The sequence below is a fragment of the Ambystoma mexicanum genome, chromosome 12 (assembly GCF_040938575.1).
Source record: "Ambystoma mexicanum isolate Mex_15411 chromosome 12, UKY_AmexF1_1, whole genome shotgun sequence".
Taxonomy (NCBI): Eukaryota; Metazoa; Chordata; class Amphibia; order Caudata; family Ambystomatidae; genus Ambystoma; species Ambystoma mexicanum.
The window spans coordinates 8,169,672-8,189,047 of NC_090936.1; the positions used below are offsets into that span (position 1 = coordinate 8,169,672).

At 47.5% G+C, this 19,376-nt stretch overlaps 1 protein-coding gene across 2 annotated transcripts in view; it reads right to left on the minus strand.

Annotated features, from left to right (window-relative positions):
- SEMA3C (semaphorin 3C) overlaps positions 1-19,376 on the minus strand; it is a 275,215-nt gene that overhangs the window by 59,506 nt on the left and 196,333 nt on the right. For both annotated transcript variants that reach the window (XM_069627800.1, XM_069627799.1), the window contains exons 15-17: positions 17,856-18,013; positions 11,633-11,700; positions 235-365 (exon numbers count right to left, since the gene is read on the minus strand). In XM_069627800.1, the coding sequence (XP_069483901.1) occupies positions 235-365; positions 11,633-11,700; positions 17,856-18,013 (357 nt within the window). The remainder of the gene's footprint in view (positions 1-234; positions 366-11,632; positions 11,701-17,855; positions 18,014-19,376) is intronic.

Below are 19,376 nucleotides of genomic sequence, written 5' to 3' on the forward strand. Positions count from 1 at the left end.
TTAAAGATTATATCCAAAATGTCCTCTGTGGCACCTTCACGGGGCAGGAATTGTCATAAACTGCACTTTGAATCCCATCTAAGCTGTGTCTGTTGTTTATTCTCAAGCAGGACTCACAGGATGATATACAACATGAGATTAAGGCAGAAGAAATGAGAAACCTATGGCGTGGCACTCATGCCCGCACGCCCTCACGCTCGGACGCATCCACTCCACCCTCCCGGGGCACGTTACCTCCTTCCGGCGATCCTTCTCTTTCTGCAACAGCCACTTGACGGATGCCTGGGGAGACTTGGCACTGCACTCCAGGAAGGTCGTATTATTTTTGACTCCAAATTGGGCGCTCTCTTCTGTGTTTCTATAGGCTGGAAAAAAAAGAAGGCTTTTCATCACCGAAGCACAGGGGTTCTGTTTCATGAAATCGGTGCCTACTGGTAAAACTGAAACCACTAAAGGAATGGAGACCACATGCAATTATGGGACTGGCCATGTGTCTAATGAATTCTCTCAAAACAAAATGGCTGCCAATGTGGTTAGGAATTCGACGAACAGCGTCTGCATTGTTCCCCAATAATGCCATGCTGGCTCTCACTATGCAGTATTATTAACAGCCACATACCACATGCTTTTTCCATTACTACCAAACCGATGTAAGTTTGCATCACAAGGTTATTTTCAGAATGCACCCAAAAGTGCTGGAAGATGAAAACAAGGCATATATACCACATATTTACCACAAGCCATACTTACCAAGTACCCCTTTCAGTCAAAAGAATATGCACTCCCCTATCTTGCGAAGGTATTTGGAACTATTGTTATTGTTATTGTTACTTTGCACTTATATAGCGCCTTATATACCATTGGTATGGTCTGAAGGCGCTGGTAGGTTGAACGCCCTTGGGAACCGAAGTTCAAGTCAGTAGAGAGAGTGGGGAGGGCCAAACGGCGCGTGTGTGCACCGGGTATGTGTGCAGCTGGTGTGTTATTCGTGAAATAGCTGCTTCTTAGTGGTAGGTGTGGTGGTTGATATCAGGGGTATGTGTTCGTTCTGGCAGGATTTATCCAGACCGAATGTGGCTGCGTTAGGCATGAGGAGAACGCCTGGCTGGGGGGTGTGTAACCAGCAGTGTTTACTTAGAGTGATGGGGAGTGAGCGAGAAGTATTGGTATGAGAACAGTTATACCGAATGGTGTCATAGTATCTCTGTGTTCTATTTGAGTGGTGATGTAGAGGAGAGAGTAAGCGTGGGGTGTGATATGGTGGGTTTACATGTTCTTCCAAACGTTCCCTGCATTCCAGACCATACTGGAACCAGCTACACTTCTAAATACACATAGGCTGTTTGGTACATTTCTAAATGCAACTTTTCTCAGCGAGGCTATTGGGCACAACTTCTAAATGCAGCTTTTCTCAGAAAGGCTAATGGGCACAACTTCTAAATACACATAGGCTATTGGGTACACTTCTTAATGCAACTTTCCCCAGAGAGGCTATTGGCACAACTTCTAAGTACACATAGGGTATTGGGTACACTTCTTAATGCAACTTTTCTCAGAGAGGCTATTGGGCACAACTTCTAAATGCAACTTTCTCAGAGAGGCCATGGGCACAACTTCTAAATACATAGAGGCTATTGGGCGCAACTTCTAAATATGCATAGGCTATTGGGTACACTTCTAAATGCAACATTTCTCAGAGAGGCTATTTGGCACAACTTCTAAATGTAGCTTTTCTCAGAGAGGCTATTGGGCACAACTTCTAAATGTAGCTTTTCTCAGAGAGGCTATTGGGTATAACTTCTAAATGCAGCTTTTCTCAGAGAGGCTATTTGGCACAACTTCTAAATACACATTGGCTATTGGGTACACTTCTTAATGCAACTTTCCTCGGAGGGGCTATTGGGCACAACTTCTAAATACATAGAGGCTATTGGGCGCAACTTCTAAATACACATGGGCTATTGGGCACACTTCTCAAAGCAGCTTTTCTTAGAGTCACATTTCTATCTAGATGCTGCGCAAGCTAGGGTTCATAATTCTAATTGTGGTGCATGCTAGGAATCACATATGCTAACAATCACATTTCTGAAATGCCATCTAGGTGCGGTTTTTGCTGACAATTACATTTCTGTCTAGATTTGGTGCAGACTAAACTTGAGATTCATCTAAGTGTGGCATATGCTAACAGTCATTATTTCTGCCTAGATGCGATGCGGGCTAAGGTTGAGAATTCCATCTAAGTGCAGTGTTAGATTTGTTGCAGGCTAATCTTTGTGGTTCTCTCGGGGTGTGGTACTGGTTAACATTATACTGCAGGCCATTGAAAGGTAAATTACAGTGGCAGGAGCTTTCTGGAGTGGAGTAATTGCTCTACTCCCACCCATGTCAGCACTTACAGTTTTGTCGGTGTCTGGTGGCTTCATTGGCTTCCCCTGCTGACACCTGCAGACACTCTCTGGAGCCGCCATTGTAGGAGCCGCTCTTGGCCTTGGTGGCCCTTCGCCGCAGGGGGCTGCCGGGCAGAGGGCTGCCCTGGGAGGGTTTGTGATATGTGGCCCGTGGACCAATCAGGGGGCGAGGGGCGGGTTGGAAGGCGGGATTGGGCCGGGGAAGGCCGAGGAAAGGAGGGGGAAGGAGGTGGAGGAGGAAGGGGACTGGAGCGCCGAGGGCGCAGGAGAAAATGCTGTTTTTAAACACTGTTTACAGCGTTTAAGGTAGTTGAGGGGTATCTGGGGCAGGATTCTGGGGGACACTCACCTTGCCCAGCTCCTGCACAGTGAAGGTGCCGGCGAGGACGCCAGGCTCCTCGTGGTTGTTTCCATTTGGCCCGTGGACCAATCAGGGGGCGGGGGGGCGGGTTGGGAGGCCGGATTGGGCCGGGGAAGGCCGAGGAAAGGAGGGGGAAGGAGGGGGAGGAGGAAGGGGACTGGAGCGCCGAGGGCGCAGGAGAAAATGCTGTTTTTAAACACCGTTTACAGCGTTTAAGGTAGTTGAGGGGCATCTGGGGCAGGATTCTGGGGGACACTCACCTTGCCCAGCTCCTGCACAGTGAAGGTGCCGGCGAGGACGCCAGGCTCCTCGTGGTTGTTTCCATTTGGCCCGTGGACCAATCAGGGGGCGGGGGGCGGGTTGGGAGGCCGGATTGGGCCGGGGAAGGCCGAGGAAAGGAGGGGGAAGGAGGGGGAGGAGGAAGGGGACTGGAGCGCCGAGGGCGCAGGAGAAAATGCTGTTTTTAAACACTGTTTACAGCGTTTAAGGTAGTTGAGGGGCATCTGGGGCAGGATTCTGGGGGACACTCACCTTACCCCTACTTTTTTTTTTACTGTTACCAACAAGCTCAAAATGAGGTCTGTAATGACAAACCATGCCAGGGTAATACTTAAAAAAAAAAACATAAAATAAAAAACGTTAAAATAACTGGAAACTTGTTTGAATAAAATAAAATATCCTTTGGATTACGCATGCAACATTATTCAATCCGAATAAACATACACTCAACTAAGTATGCATTGAAACCTTTTTCTGTGGATTTGCAAAACACATTATTTCTGGGAAAAATGTCTAGTTAGTGGATATTCGACTAAAAGGTAAGAACTTTTGCCAGGAAGCGGCGCCTTTCATCCAATGGTTCTTATTGGTAAAAGGTCACTTCCTTTGGATGCCATTTTCAGGTCAGAGTTCAGTCATTGTTGGTGGAACAACAGAGGCAAGCAATCACTGTGGATCACTTGATATTAAATCCTTATCTCCTTGCAATGGTTGCATTACCTCCAGTAGACAACATAGAAAACAGACTATGAACTGATGGGGACTTTTTTCATTGCTGCGCCTTTGAGGGATTACAAATGATAAAAGATGGGCTGTCACTCTTAGGAGATGGCTAGCTCAAACATCAACATGACTTTTGCCTGCATACTAGTACGTTTGTTAGGACAAAATGGAGGCACAAGTACACACTTTTATGATTTAGACGGTCTGCAATAGTGAGACTTTGTTATAATAGTGTAAAGTTTATGATCTATGTTGAAAATAGGAAAGTAGACAAGACATCGCAACGTAGGAACCAGATGCACAATTTGTGGAAAAACATGGTGTTTTGAGGTTCATACGCGACACCCGATATCCAGTCTTCTGAATCCATGTATGCGGAAAGATTCTGATTTTTTAGGATGAAGTCATGCTGCTTAATTTAACAGTTGGCTGCAAATTTCCACTTGCTGTCTACAAGCGATAACTCACGACACGCTGCGGTGAGGAGCCAGCACACACTTGCATAGAAGAGTGCTTTTCGAGGGCCTGAATAAGAGTCAGAATTTCCATAAACAGTAGAAACCGCAGTGCCCTGCAGATTTACTACAGAGTTGAGTGGAGGCGACAGGCCCCGTGGTCTGAAGCCGAGAACATGAGGTATCCCTGTCATGGCTCCTTCCTTGAGGACACTTGAGAAGAGAAAGGAAACCTACATAGTGCAGGACTATGAACCAGCTTGTATTGCTAATGAACTGTTCCTAAAGTGGTCCTTGAAAACCGACTATTGAAATCTAAAGAATAAACGATGAGAATATGGAAACAGTGACACTGTTAATAAGAAAGAGTTATTAATGAAAACCTAACCAAACAAGGGGAACAGTGAGCACATTTGCTTTAAGGGACAAGTATAGCTTACTGTGACTCACTGTGACTCACTGTGACTCACTTTCCTCTTGTGGGTTGCATTTAGCAAGTTGCCTGTTTTTCGCAGCCCTGTGAAACTCTGTGAAAAAGCAGCGAGCTAATGACCAACCAGATCGAAGAGAAGAGCAGGGGTTACCGGGGGAGGCCATCCAAAAGGATCTGGGTAAGTGTGGACTTTCTGATTGGGCCAATTCTTTCGGTTTTTGGTACTCCTGGTGTAACTGTAACACGACCATCGGATTGAAAGAAATAAGAAGACGCCCCCTGTTGAAGCAGGTGCCTGTTTACCGCTCTTTATTAATCCTCACAAAAATATATACATCACATTGAGATGCAAGACAGTGACCACTGTGGTCACTGGACTGCCCCAGCAGAGTTCCATGAATGTCTAGGATGGGATGAAACAAAAACGAACACACTACACCCCTCATAGAGGTAATGTAAAATAGAAAACATAAATTCAGGTTTAATGGTCATCTTGACTTTTCAAGAAATAAGGAATAGGTGTGGAGCCACTGTGTTGGCTGATCTGTATCATTAACAGTACTTTCATGAGGCCGAGTGGGCGAGTCGTCCTCAGTCTTGAGTTGTGCTGTGCATGTGGGGTCGCCTACAGATTGAACATGCGCCTCTCGCCTGCCTCCCCCACTCAACACTGAGTAAATAGATCATCTGAGTAGGAATTCTGACATGCCTCTTATTTCTGCCAATCAGGAAACAAGACTCCCTTGAACTGACTTCTTCCAATAGGACCTTGAAGCGTCTCGTGTGGAATTACCAAAAATGATCTCAGTCCCAAGTAACCGGGCAGACTATTATCAGCTTAGTGGAGTAGTACTTTAAGAAATATGCCAAAGTAGGGCAATCTGCCAAACAACAAGTTGTAATCCACACCTCCATTTAACTATGAAATCAAAATTGATGAAATTAAGTGTTTAAACCTCAATGTACATCACCTATGATATCCTATGTGGCAAAATATCGATTATAGCACAATAACAACAGCCCATTGGCCTGTGCAACATTGTATAGTATGTTGATACATAGAACCCTATGATTAGTTGGTGGAGAATGCCAACTTTGATCTTTCAGCTTGTTAGCAGCATGTGAGCAAAAGAAAACCCAGGTGTAGAGAACACCGTCGCACTACTACCCACTTGCATAATAGGTCCATCTCTCTTCCTTTTGCAGTTGACCTTGTTGCTGCTCACTGTCCTGCAACATTCAAGGGCGTGTGCACACGACACTATCTTAGGCTATTCATTAGAGCCTTAAGCTATGAAGTCAAACCCAGAGTCATATGGAAAGAGACCGCACATGTGTCCATTTCGACCTTTTATTCACTGCGATTTGATTCAATTATGCAGGGTGCTCTTGCACCTTCTGGCCTCTAGAGACCTGCTCACTCTCTCATATGAACTTCATACACTTTTAATTGACCTGCAGATTGGTCTCACAGAGGTTTTTTTCTTCCTTCCTCTATGACAAGCTTTAGCAAACATTCATCTTTACACCCCCTTTGCTATTTTTAAAGGTAAAACGTATTCTTTACTCTGGGCCAACCTTGACTCTGCCTGCTCTGTACACGGAGCAATGTTTTTCTGATTGTACAGCTTTGTCCTGTTTCTGAGCAAGCTTGGTTAAATTTAGCATCAGCCAGGGTCCTACTATGGCCGTCCTTGCCACGTGATCTAGAAGCTTGCTATAGAAGAATATACGTTGTCTTTCAACCTTACGTTTCTGCGTATTGATTGATTGATTGATAGAAATAAAATATCGATCATGCTCGTACACAAGTGTTTCAGAGCGCGAAAAGGCAAGGGAGGGGAACAGGGGAGAACAAAACAGCGATCTTACTAGGCCCAGTGACATTGAGAACGTGCAAGTGCATGGGAAAGGGGGAGGGGAAAAGTGCATGGAAGTGGGGAGAAGTGTAAAGTGCGAAGCAGAGGAGAAACAGATAAATAACAATAAATAAATAATAAATGCACCAAGCAGTTTTAGTGCAGCCAGCAATTAGGCAGCAGACAGTGCAGGAAACAAAGTGGGGCGCTCTATGGGTACAGATACAGACCCCAGTGAAAGGGGTGGCCCGGAGGCAGTGCGGGAGGATGGCAGGGTGAGCAGGTACCTGGGCCCGATAGGACAGAGGGTGGCCAGGTGCACAGTGCCAAGATAGAACAGATCAGCAGGGGAGATGGGGAGCGAAGGCAGAAGAAAAGAGGAAGGTCTTGAGGTACTTCTGGAACTGGAGATGGTTCTCCTCAAGTTTTAAAGTGGCAGGGAGGCTGTTCCAGAGGGAGGCCCCTGCCGAAGACAGAGTCAGTCGTTTTTCTAAGAAACGAGCTAGGGGTAGATCTCTGAGTGAGTTGGAGGTAGAGGAGCGAAGAGCTCGAGAGGGGGGGTATTTGCGGAGGGATAGCTGAAGGTATTTTGGACCCAAGCTCCAGAAAGCCTTGTGGACATAGCAGAGGGTTTTGAATTTAATCCGTGCATCCACTGGGAGCCAGTGGAGAGATTTCAGAGCTGGAGAGATACGATCCCAGGGCTTGAGGCCAAGGACAAGTCTTGCAGTTCTGTTTTGGATTAGTTGCAGAGGGCAGAGAGTAGAAGCAGGTAGATTTAGAAACAGGCTGTTACAATAGTCCAAGCTAAACCAGAGCTTGGGATACCGTGAGCTTCTGGGGGAAGGAGTGGAAAGGCGAGTAACTCTGAGGAACTGCAGTCAGGAATTTGACTTTTTAGAGACCTCAGATGTGGGCGGAGAAGGAAAGGGTGGAGTCAAAGATGACCACGAGGTTCTTAGCCTCGCAGGTGGGGGTAGGAGGAGGGCCAAGGGAGGCCGGCCAGAGAGTGAGGGGAAAGGATGGTGAAGGTGTGCCGATGAGGAGGATCTCCGTCTTGCTGGCATTCAGACAAAGATCGTTGGCGGCACACCAATCTTGAATGGCAGTTAGGCAATCAGAGATGAGAGAGGGAGAGGAGGTGGCAGAGGGCAGCCTGAAAATGAGTTGAGAGTCGTCAGCGTAGCACTGGAAATTTGAGCAGAAAATGGCAATGCAGTGGGCGAGAGTTGCCAGGTATTGGTTGAAAAGCCAGGGCGAGAGGTTAGATCCCTGGGGAACACCACAGGTAGAGAGGAAGATCGATGAAAGGAAGGACCCAAGTTGGATCCGGGAGAGTCGATCTGAGAGGAAAGCGGTCAGCCAGGCCAGAGCCTGATCAGTGATACCCAAGTTTTCATGGAGACGGTTTAGCAGGATGGTATGGTTGACCGTGTCGAAGGCAGAAGAGAGTTCGAGGAGGATGAGGACAGAGGGAATGTTAGAGTCAAGGTTGGTGAGTAGATCTTCACAGATGTTCAGGAGAGCAGTTTCCGTGCTTCTGGCAGCTTTGAAGCCAGACTGGTGGTCATGGAGACAGCCAACAGAATTGGAATGAAGGTTAAGCTGAGAGAGGGCCAACTTTTCCAGGAGTTTGCCAGGAAAGGGAGTAATGGAAATTGGGTGATAATTAGCTGGACAAGAAGGATCAGCTGTGGGTTTCTTGAGAAGAGGGTGCACAAAGGGGTGCTTCAGAGGGGAGGGGAAGGATCCAGAGGCAAAGGAGTGGTTGCAAAAATCAACAAGGGTCGGAGCGAGGGTGTCAATGTGGTCCTTGATGGTTTTAGAGGAACAGGGATGAACCTGTTTTGAAGAGGCTTTCATAGATCGGACTTGTCTGGTGAACTTGTCAGTGGAGAAAAGAGGAAAGGACGAGAAGGATGTTGGGAGGGTGGCTAAAGGAGGGTCAGCAAGCACAGATGGAGAGGGAAGAGGAGGAGTGTGGGTGGAGAGGGTGGACAGGATGTCCTGGGTTTTTTGAATAAAGTGAATTTACAGGTATTGGTTAGTGAGTTAATTCCTCTTTTTTAGATCCATGATTACTTTACGGCTTAGAAGAAATGAGGTAGCCAAAGAGTAACGTGAACCTCAGGCTAAGTATTTTCATATATGAACCTATGCTACAAACGATATCTTTTATATGAAATCAATTTGTCCTCGTTACATCTTTCTCTAATGTCCATCCATGCGATTCATTGATTCATTCTAACATCTTGCCAGGCGACATCCTTCCACACTTTTCAGTGCAAGGGTATATTCTGTCTGGCTGTCTGAGTGTACAGCATCTCCCATACATTCGATGCAATATGTGAACCAGGCAGGAGGTCCCCTTAATTGTTTTTCTCCAACTGGTCCAATATGACAGCGGTGAGGGGGCGCAAACTGGCAAGCTAGCCAAGCTGACTGCATCCTTCTGTAGACGCTATGTAATGTAATTCACTGACACCATCCTGGGCCATTACGTTAATCAAGGAATCATTTCTGTATTGCGATTTCTCTGCTCACTTCTGTACTGCTGGCTCTTCTCTGCATCCATTGAAATCAGGCCTCAAGGTGTTGGTGGTTCTTGGATGGAGTGCCCTGATGCTGTCCCGCAACCCGTCGGGCAGGAAACTTGTGCACGAGTCAATGTTTTATTCTGAAGTGCTTTTGTTCACAGAGTGCTGATGTCTAGTGTGGCTTGAAAGGAGCCGGACCAGGTGTGTGAACTACACACAGCCGTCAGTCATGCGCTGAAGGCATTGGCTCGGAAATCACTGTGAATTAAAGGGGAAGAGTTTTGCAGCTAAGAGAGAAAGTCATCAGTTGTAACATGTGGGCTGGATAATTAAGCCAGGAAGGTGAGAGTGTGCAAACCAAAGAGTCCAGCCAACTTCTTCTAGGATCCAAATGGCCTAGAGCCGTGGTTTAGCCGGATTTCTCTTAGAGTTTCAGTGTTCGACACACAGGCCTGGCTGGTGAGCCTTTTACTAGAAGGAAACTTGCATGATTGACGAATGTCGCACATATAGAAATATGTTCCTTCTCCTGTAGCAATGCTGAAAGGTGCGTCACCAATTGCAATGACAACACAATGCAATGTCACTCTTTATAGGAGGAGAAGGAACAGGTCCTACATCTTCTGTAGGGCTCCACCCACGATTCCACCAATACCGACCCGTCTTCGGGGTGTGAAAAGGCCTTATTTGGGGATATTGAGCTTGCTCAGCACTGTATAGCCCCCTCCCCCCTTACAGGAAACTGGGTGCCTCCTGATTTCCATTGTGAAATATGAAGCCCCTTTGCGTGAGGGAGAGAGGGAGGGCGTGCATTGTTTGCTCTCCCTGGGTTTCAGTCATTGCATGTCCCGGTGCCAGAATCTTGACATGGCTAGTGGTTTTCATGCATGAGGGGAGGTGCAGACTGTGACAACAGGACACACACATTCTACATCAGCTGTTGGCTGATTGCCAATCTCATGACCTCAATATCCGTGAGTGCAAAACCTTATTCATTACACACATGGGCAAATTCCATCAAGACGGTGAGTCTCATCGATTAGAATTCAATCTTTGGTGCCTCAAATACAAGATACTGATTTCATAGGAAATTGATCAGCAAATACTGAAATCTGTCAATACACATTGGAAATACATTAGGTACACACGCATAAAAGCGTGTAGCCCCTTGAAGCGGGCTCCTTGCAGGGTTCCAGATATGACCTGGCCATGGGCAGAGTCCCCACCTCTGCAGAGCTGCTGCTCCCCCGAGCTAAGCCCTGGAGAAGCAAAGGCCGGAGATGTCGAAACACTGAAGTAGTACATTTGATACATTGGTGTGTTCTTAACGTCTACCACAACAAAGGTTCCCTTGCAAGCAGGAAAAACTGTTTTTGGTGAGCAACAATCTGGAGGGTAGATTTATGAATGCTTTGGCCCAGTACCTTGGAGAAACGAGAGTAAAATAGAACACGAACGCAGGCACAGGTTTCCACTTTGTATGCAGGTTACATACATGTCACTGCAGTGAGAACATTAGCCCCTTGGGCTACCTTACTACATTTACAAATCGCAAACCGCTGCTCGCACATGTACTGCCGCAGTGGGGGGGGGAGGGGTTCATCGGAATCCGCATTGACCCATTAGTTTTGACATCAGAATGTATTTTTAGTTCTTTAATGTTATTCCAGACAGAACTATTCCGGAATAAATGAAAAACGAAATGCCCTAAGAGACTCGAGGACACTCTTCTAGTTGTGCCGGCCCCACTTTTTCTGGAGGTTCCTTGCCTTCCTCCTGTCACCCCCGCGGTCTATATGCGTCTATAGTGTCTCTCTGCAAAGGGCAGGCAGGGTGTCTCCAACATGGAACGCATGTTGCCAAAAAATAACACAACCCCACCGGTTTCTGACAGCTTGTAATGCAGCCCTCTTCTACTGGGCCTGTGGGGAGGGGAGAACTCTGTTCTTCTTTTTCAGCGTGACTCACACCGCGGCGAAAGGTTTGCACTGCCCAATGGATTTGTGTACACATTGCTAAGGGTGATTCCACGCCGCCTGGAGTGTCAAATGGATGCAGAAAGGCCTGCAAACGCCTTGGGTACGTGAGGCACCCGACGGAGAAGGTGTGTGTAACCTGTGGTGTTTGCTCAAATCCTCCTGACATGTAGCAAGTGCCCAATGGGACCAGAGAACACGTTCATTCTGTCAGTGCTTTCATGCGTGATCCTGGCCTTGTGCCACTACCAGACATTAACCCATTCTTAAAGCCCTCCCGTGACCCGTCTTGCAGCCTATTAGAGAATTACATTGCCCCCAAAGACCCCCTCCTCCTCCCCCTGGATGTGCAGGAGACACTTGCTGGCCAGGTGACTCCCCCATGACAGAGCTGCCCCCCCCCCGCGCACCCCCTCTGTCCTGTATGTGTCTATGTACTTTGGAAATCCTAGACATGTATGTTTGGAAGAGTACACATCTACAGAGGCACCTGCTGTCATACAGACACGTGCGCACATGCATGACGCAGGCGCACGTGCACTACTCACGCGAGTCATGCATCTTGTCTGAATCTTTGTAATTTGGGGGGTCCCCCGATTACCTTTCAGGTTGAACCCCCGGCACTGCGTCATGGGGTTCCCGTGCCTCACGTCTTGTCTGCGACTGCGCCTGAAACACGTACCAACAACAAAGAGAGTGTGAGTCACGCAGGTGTGTGTCGAAATCACGCAACATACACATTGCAAGGCTTCTGATGGGAGCAGTTCAAATACTGCTTTAGAAGGCACGTGGTCTTAATACGCTGGGGCCATAATCAAATGACGGCCCCAGAGGGGACGAGTCCAAATGATACCCCAAGATGAGTGAATAACAGGCCCACCCCCTACGGCTAGCACAGACTCCTGCCCCCCAACCCCCCACAGCCTTCTGCCCCCCCCTCACAGACTCCTGCCCCCCCACACAGACTCCTGCCCCCCCACACACAAACAAAGGAGAAGGAGTCTGTCAAGGGCTCTTATCCTCGAGTGTGACTGGTTTGCGTGATCGCCACTATTGTGCCCATTTTTGTGATGTGCCCTTTGTGTTTATTTTTTTTTAAACATTCATGACGTCACAGCTTCTCTTCTTTCATGTGCAGCAGGGAGTGTGGACACGAAGCACGTATTCCACACAACGCTGTCTTTTTCAACAATTACTGAGATTTTATAACAATGTTGTAACTTGCACACACATGGAGAAATAGACCGCAACACAGCAGGACTGCCCATCCCATGTGACAAGTGCTTTCCAAGTACGCCTCATTGGCTGAAGTATTGCAAGAGGAGATTGTGAGGCCATTAATATGTAGTCATCCCATCATGGGAACATGTGCGTCACTCTTTTGGCACAGAGGGGGGCTACCGTCTCAATGCGGCCTGCTTTATTGGTGCAAAGTGAAGGCAGGTGGTGTCATCTGATGTGAGGTGCACCCAGAGGGAACCCCGGCGCGCCGAGGAGGGAGGCGGGGAACACCACTGTCTAGACTCCAGAAAAGCCTTTGGCTCCGACAGATGTTTCATCCTCATGACGTCACCTCGAAGAAGCTGCAGGTCATGCGCGGGGCACCTCCGCAACAAAGATGCTCCCAGCACAAGGAGAGGACAGATTGCCACCCTTCCCTGATGCGGTGCAGCGTGGACTCAAATGCTATCACACTCCCCTGCGTTACCCCCCACACCTGATAAAACCTTTTCCCTACAGAGGGGCGCTGCATACAACCTATCGTAGAGACTTGCAAGCCCACAATAGGACAGACACGAAAAAAAACAGCAAACGTGTATTGCACTTCACATCTGTGTCAACATTCAAAGAGAAATATAACAAACATTTTATTACTAGTGGGACAAATCCCCTCCCAGGGCAACATTAATCATAATCTGTTAGGATCCCTCTGGGGTACTAGAAGTGTGGGGTTGATTAGTTTGTTATTCCAAACGTTCTTTTCCAATTTTGGTAACGTGGACGGAACAGCAGGCTTATCTCCACAAGGTGTGCATCGTTAGTTGTATTTTCGCTGTGTTGAAATTGACCATTTCTATACAAAAAACCTTGACTGATGTTCAATTGGTAATATCTATTATTATCCAGACAGTCCTAGCACACTACAAAATACAACCCACCCTGTAAAGGAAAACAGAGGGCACACAGTTTTAAAGAAGGAACAGGGATGCACTCTGGATACTGAGAGGAGGGTAGTCAGTAAAGTAATTATGCTGAAACCAAGTATCCTTGAACTATTGCAATTAAAGGGAGCAATGGGTCATAAAATGTTACTAGGGGCCTTTGTGATTCTGTCCGCCCATTGTAACTTGGGCTCACAGAGGTTCTTGATTCTGGATAGTATAGAGTCGGTTTTAAGGCACTTTGTCATCTTCAACTCTGTCACAGAAGCTGCAGCGGGCAGTTCAGCAATCAAGAAGATGACAGACAGCTGCAGGCTGGCCTACACAGCATCTCAGGATCAGGAATCGCTGTCTTAGTGCTGGTCGGCGGGTCTAATGCACTGGTTGAGGCGTCTTGCACGAAGTTAGTGACTGCGGCGTGACAACAGTCAGTGGAGCAGTCGATTGCAACTTGAGGGGCTCAAAAATGTCCTTTAAGGCGAATGTCGCTGGATGCTTGTCAATGCACTCTTCCTAGCTTCTTTACTGAACTTTGCGCCGTCTGTCTTAAAGGACGACACAAGCCCAGTGCAGTGTTGCAGACGGCTGCCTTGTCCTTGGTTTGGTTCAGACGCTCTGACACTTCCCATCTAGGAAGCTTGCTGCAGAGCCAAGCATGTCACGCTTTGTGCTGACTGGTTACTGGTTCTGGAGCTGCTGGGGGGTCCTCCGGATTCAGTATATCCCTCTGTTCACTGGGAAAAGTTTAGGGGAGGAATCTTGCTTCCCTCTTGGAAATCCTGGCCTTCCCTCACTGGTGGAAGATGTAAGGTAGACTGTACCTTCAGCTAGGGGCCCCGCCCCCTTTTAAAGCCAAATGGGCCACAGTGATTGGTTATGACCTCATGTATACAGGAGATTGTTGGTGGGGACACAGGTTTTGTTCATAAAGGTAGGTTTAGCCTACAGCAGGGTGCTTTGCAGCAGAAAAGGTAAAGGGGTGAAAACATGTGATCAAAGAGACCCTTTAATCCACAACAGACAGGTAGATGGGTGCGACCTAGGGTTAATGGAGCTCTCTGTGGTTACTGATTAAAGCAGCAGGTCCCCCTTGAAGCTGTTGCAAGACCAGACTCTCTGACTCTGCCAAAACACATACTGGTAGCCTCGGAATAGGATCCCCACATGGGGATAAGTACTGTGACTACATAGTCCCACGCATGACAGGTCACCACCCTTGATACTGAGAGGCAGGAGCTGGCTTCTGGTTGACACAGATGCATATCAAAGGTTGTTGGGTTTTCCTGTCTCTTTTGTTAAACTCTGCAGCCAGGCAACCCATGTGGGCCCGTTTAGCATACAACTAATTATGTGCAACTGATTCCACCATCCTGCATGGTTCAACAAAAGGACAGAATGGATCCTTGGAGCCTTTGATAGTTAATTAGGCTGGCCATGGCAAGAGGAAGGTTTTGGCCTCCCTCTTCTGAGATGTCGTGATGTACTCTTGGCTGTCATATTTAGTAGGAATATGACGGGGGTGGTGCATGCAGATTGTGTCCACCCAGAGTACACATGTCTATGCATGTGGTGTGTGGTGAGCGTAGGAAAATGTGTGCAGATTAGCCCCACACATTTTCTAGAGGTTGATCTACCTTCATTCCATTTCCTTGAAAAGTTCAAAAAAGCCAGACGAGCACACACCCACTGTTTGGATGGTAGAATTCCCATGGGAAAAATCAGAAAGTTTGTTGTCTGTTCAATACATGTTGAACAGAAATTCACGTGCTCCCATTACTGCAGTCCAAGAACATGCTGTCACAAAGGATGCCGTAGGCATAGAAGGATGCCCCTCAACCACCCGTGCCAACATTAGAATTATGCACAATTGGCCACTACCACGGTTTATGTTCCTAGATTTCAACTATGGTCATTCCCAATTCCTGGTCCACCTCCAGGTGCGCTCTGATGGAACATCCATGGAGTCTTCACTGGACCATTTCTGAGGCTATGATATGTGACCAACCGCTGTGCAAAGCACAACCACATGAAGCACGAGCAGCTGTTGACTAGAGCAGGTGTCTTACAGTTAAGGTGCAGCATTCTGTGGAGATTTAGGAAAGTGAGTGCAAAATGAGTGTAACGAACTCCTATGTGTGTCAGACTGCACTTTGTCCTCCAGAACTTTGTGGCCGTTCCAGGAATGTTTTTGTGGGTGAATTAATGGCTCTCACACTTGGCTATTGATTATTTTACACCAAGTCCTGGTTCAAGATCGAGCTGCTTGATGTGCGTGGGGGGAGCATAAATAAAGAACCACAGTGTTGATGTGTGGGAGGAACTGGGAGATGAGTTGGAAAGTGCGCTGAATGAGCCAAGTTGGGAGGGGATGGTTACTTAGGATTAGTAGAGAAGGCTTTCTGAAATGTGACTGAAGGGCTGATCTGAACAGACCAAGGCGATGCAGGAGTGTATGGTCCATTAAACCAGTCTATTTGACACCCGACATCCAATTTTAGAAGGTCGTTTTGGGACATTTTGCATTTGGCCAGTGTGGTTTGAGTGACAGATTGAGTCTGGAAAGCGGGCAACGGTGCATTTACTGCTGAGGGGTCATGCAGTCATAGGGCAGGTCATGTGTTGTGCTTCGGTGGTGATGTATGGTTGTATGCAGTGGAGATGGAGCCCTTGGCCTATAATTGGGCCATCATGCTATCCAGCACCACCTGACTAGAACTGGGGGAGTGAGGCTAGTATATGTCCAAAAAGACATGCGCCCCAGGCCGCAGATATTGCATCCTAGTGAACAAGAAATTACTCCTAACAGGGCCCCAGGATGTCTCACAGGCTTCAAACTGAATAATGGGAGCAGAACCGCCCCATGAAAATTGATTAGCAAGTTCTGCGCAATGCGTACCACGCTCCGTGTCTGGACTGGAATATTCCCCAGCCCTGCCAGCACCTTAAAGTGAGAGACAAGTTGTTTACTCCACAGCCATTGCCCCGATACTGGGGTCTGCAACCTTTGGCTTGCCTGATGTTTTGCACCGTAACCTGCCCACCAGTCAGAGTCAATTGAGTAAGATCAGAGAAGGCACCTTCCAAACATCACGGCACATCATTAGATCAGGGTCCTCCCAGTTTCAAGGTGACTGCCATTACACCCCTAAGTCTACATTCCTGTTAATGATTGTGCATACCAGCGAACCCCTGAGGAGTAAGGCACACTCTGCATATATGCAGCACGCCTCCTCCGTGCATACCAGCAAACCCCTGAGGAGTACGGCACGCTCTGCATATATGCAGCGCGCCTCCTATGTGCATATGTGAAGAGGTGCCTTACTCCTCAGAGGGTTGCTGGTCTGCACAACGTATGAATTGTAATACTGGAATGAGGCTATTGGGTTTCGGTGAGGGGATGATAGGTCATGACGCAAGTGTTTGTGTCTCTACTGGTGACCTACAGGCCAACATCTTCATATTATCTTCTCAGTTGCTCTGTGGTGCCTTAAGCTGCCTTCTGATTGGATATCTGGATGTTGATAACATAAGAAAATGATGTTGCCATTGAAGTGGTCTTCTAGGAACATACAACAAATGGCTGCTTTATTTCAGGTGTGGTCCACACTCTTCCGTAGGAGTATTGTTTGACTCTTTCTATTATTCTATTCTATCGAGTGCCACACTATGTTTGTAGGCCTGTATTCTAGTCTCCTGAGTGCTACTCCAACACCGGTGCAGGCAAGAAGAAGCAGTGGCGAATAGGAAATAAGAAGACTTCCTTTCATGGTCCACTGTGCTTCAGACTGGACCACCAATCTCGTTGTGCACTCGCCCAGACCCCCCCCCCCCCCCACCTCCTGCCCTTCACTCGTTGCTTGAGTTTCTGTTAATGCTGTGTTTCCATGGCTTACTGCGGCACGGAACGCCGCGCGCACGCGTCCACAGAAGCCACAGGGAATTTCTACGGTAACAAATTTCCTTTCAGGAGCGCCGTGAATTGCTAGGTCTCGTGTCCAACAGTAATACATCCCACTGCACTATTTTCTTGTCCTGTGGTGTCCTTCCTGAACATGTGTGCACTGTGAAAACACGCTTCCATCAAAATGCATGCCAGTGTCTCGGGCTGCTTTCACAGATGGATCCGAAAAGTTCCACAGGAATATCAATTCTTTTGCCAGAATCAGTCAGGGCTGAGATTACATGTTTCACGTAATTTTCAACATTTTGATTTTTAAATGTTTTAGAACTAGGAGTATAAAATATCTGCAGCGTGACACACAGGTCAGGACCAATGGGAAGACGGCTCTTCCCATATTTTGCAATGATCCATAAATGCACATTTTCAAGCTTTGGAAAAGTCTCTGTAAAACCCTGAAGCATTTCAGCCTTAATTAAAAAAAAGGATTAGCTCAGGATATTGCACAGCCAACATTACATGCTCCAGGCTGATAAGTAAATGGCTTTTGTCTGCTTCTTGGAAGTGTGTCATACGCAGACATGGCTCTGTGCCTACTGTGGCAAACTTCACAACTGTATGCCCTGATGTGTGGTGTTGTGTATGCCGAGGTCGACCCTGCAAACCATTTCTGAATCCAATTTCTAAAGGCATTGATCTGCAAAAGATCCACGAGGAGCAGAGACACTGCAGTGGCCATGTTTGATGGATGATGACTTGCTCACCTTTTTCCTGTGGGATAATACTTGGAGCAGGATTTGCCGTCCCAAGCGCAGTAGGGATCTCTGGCCAGGCAGCAGTCCGCGCAGGCGGTGCCGTAGACGTGACATCGGTGCAGCGATACCTGAGCCACGCCCTCCTCCGAGCTGACGTAGAGTTGTTGCTGCAAAGGATGAAATAATTAGTTGAGACTTCTGATGTGGAAGGAAGGCGATGACATCTTATGGGGCAAAGCACGCCTCCGCTTTGGAGGTTGGGTTACAGGAGGATGTTTGAAGTGCAGTGCCAAGTGGTTCACCACTGAACAAGCCCTACACTGCCAACAGAAACATAACCACTACAGAATTACCTGCTTCCTCTTACAAATATTCAAAAATCATGTGCAAACATGTTAATGCAAGCAGGCAATGGGTGGCTCACTGTAGTTTTTGGCCACATTGGGATATTTGAGCATGTGTGAATTTGAACAAAGGTAGCGCTTGTGTGCGAAAGTAACAGAAGGTGTCTGTGGTCTAGACTGAGGGTGCATTTTGGCACGATTGGGCCTGGAAGTCATCAGACTGGAAGACCAAAATGAAATCAAGGAATTCATTTAAAAGGTTCTCAGATTTTGGGAGCATGACATGAAGCCATCTTGGGTTGGGTAGAAGTCTGCTCCTTAAATTAGGATTTAAGTGTCAAAGGCTTAATCTGGCCTAGTTGTTCTTGCGGTGTGCTTCATCTCTAGGTTCAGACTGGCCTACTGGTCCACACGAAAAGCCTGAACTGAGGTGTTGGTGTGCCAGAGTGTGGGCTGGCCAATGAAACTGCGATCTTGAGGGGATGACCTGTATTAGGGTCATTATTGCACCCCTACTTCTGCTCCCTGGATCTAAGGTTCTAAATGTTTTCCATAGATTTTCTAAACACACCCAAGGACTGCATTGGCTCAACCTCTGCCCAGCGGACATCTCTTAGAGGAACATCCTGCATTCTCTTAATTATGTGACCTCACTCATCACTATCCAATGTTGGGTTGATCCATGGATCTGCAGCCCCGTGCCCCAAGTTACTTTAGTGCTGCTCGGGTCACACAAACCTAGGCACTGTGATTCAAGTTGCAAAGCAAACAGAGTGCACTCCACCTTTTCACATGGGATCGTGAGCGCTCACTGAGTACATATATGTAGTAATAATGGAGTATGCCCCATGTAAATACCTACGCCATGGTCAAGTGGCATGGGTGTACAGCGTTTGGCAGGATGCCCGCTTCACACTCCTCATCACTGGCATTGAGCCTGTGGGCAGAGCCGGTAAATAAAGCCGTGGCCCACTTCTATCAAAGTTGAATTCCAAGGAGCAGCTGGTAGCGAAATGAGAACCAGAGTCGTGAAAATCTGTGCACAATTAATATTGACGTTTGTGACCTTTGGGCAGGGGAGTTGCTAGGTCTGGAAAAGACCCGGGGCTAAGCTGATGTCGGAACTGTTGGGACTGGGGCTAGCTAGTCTTTTGGCTGTAGCTCCTGAGATTCTATCCGAGGCTAC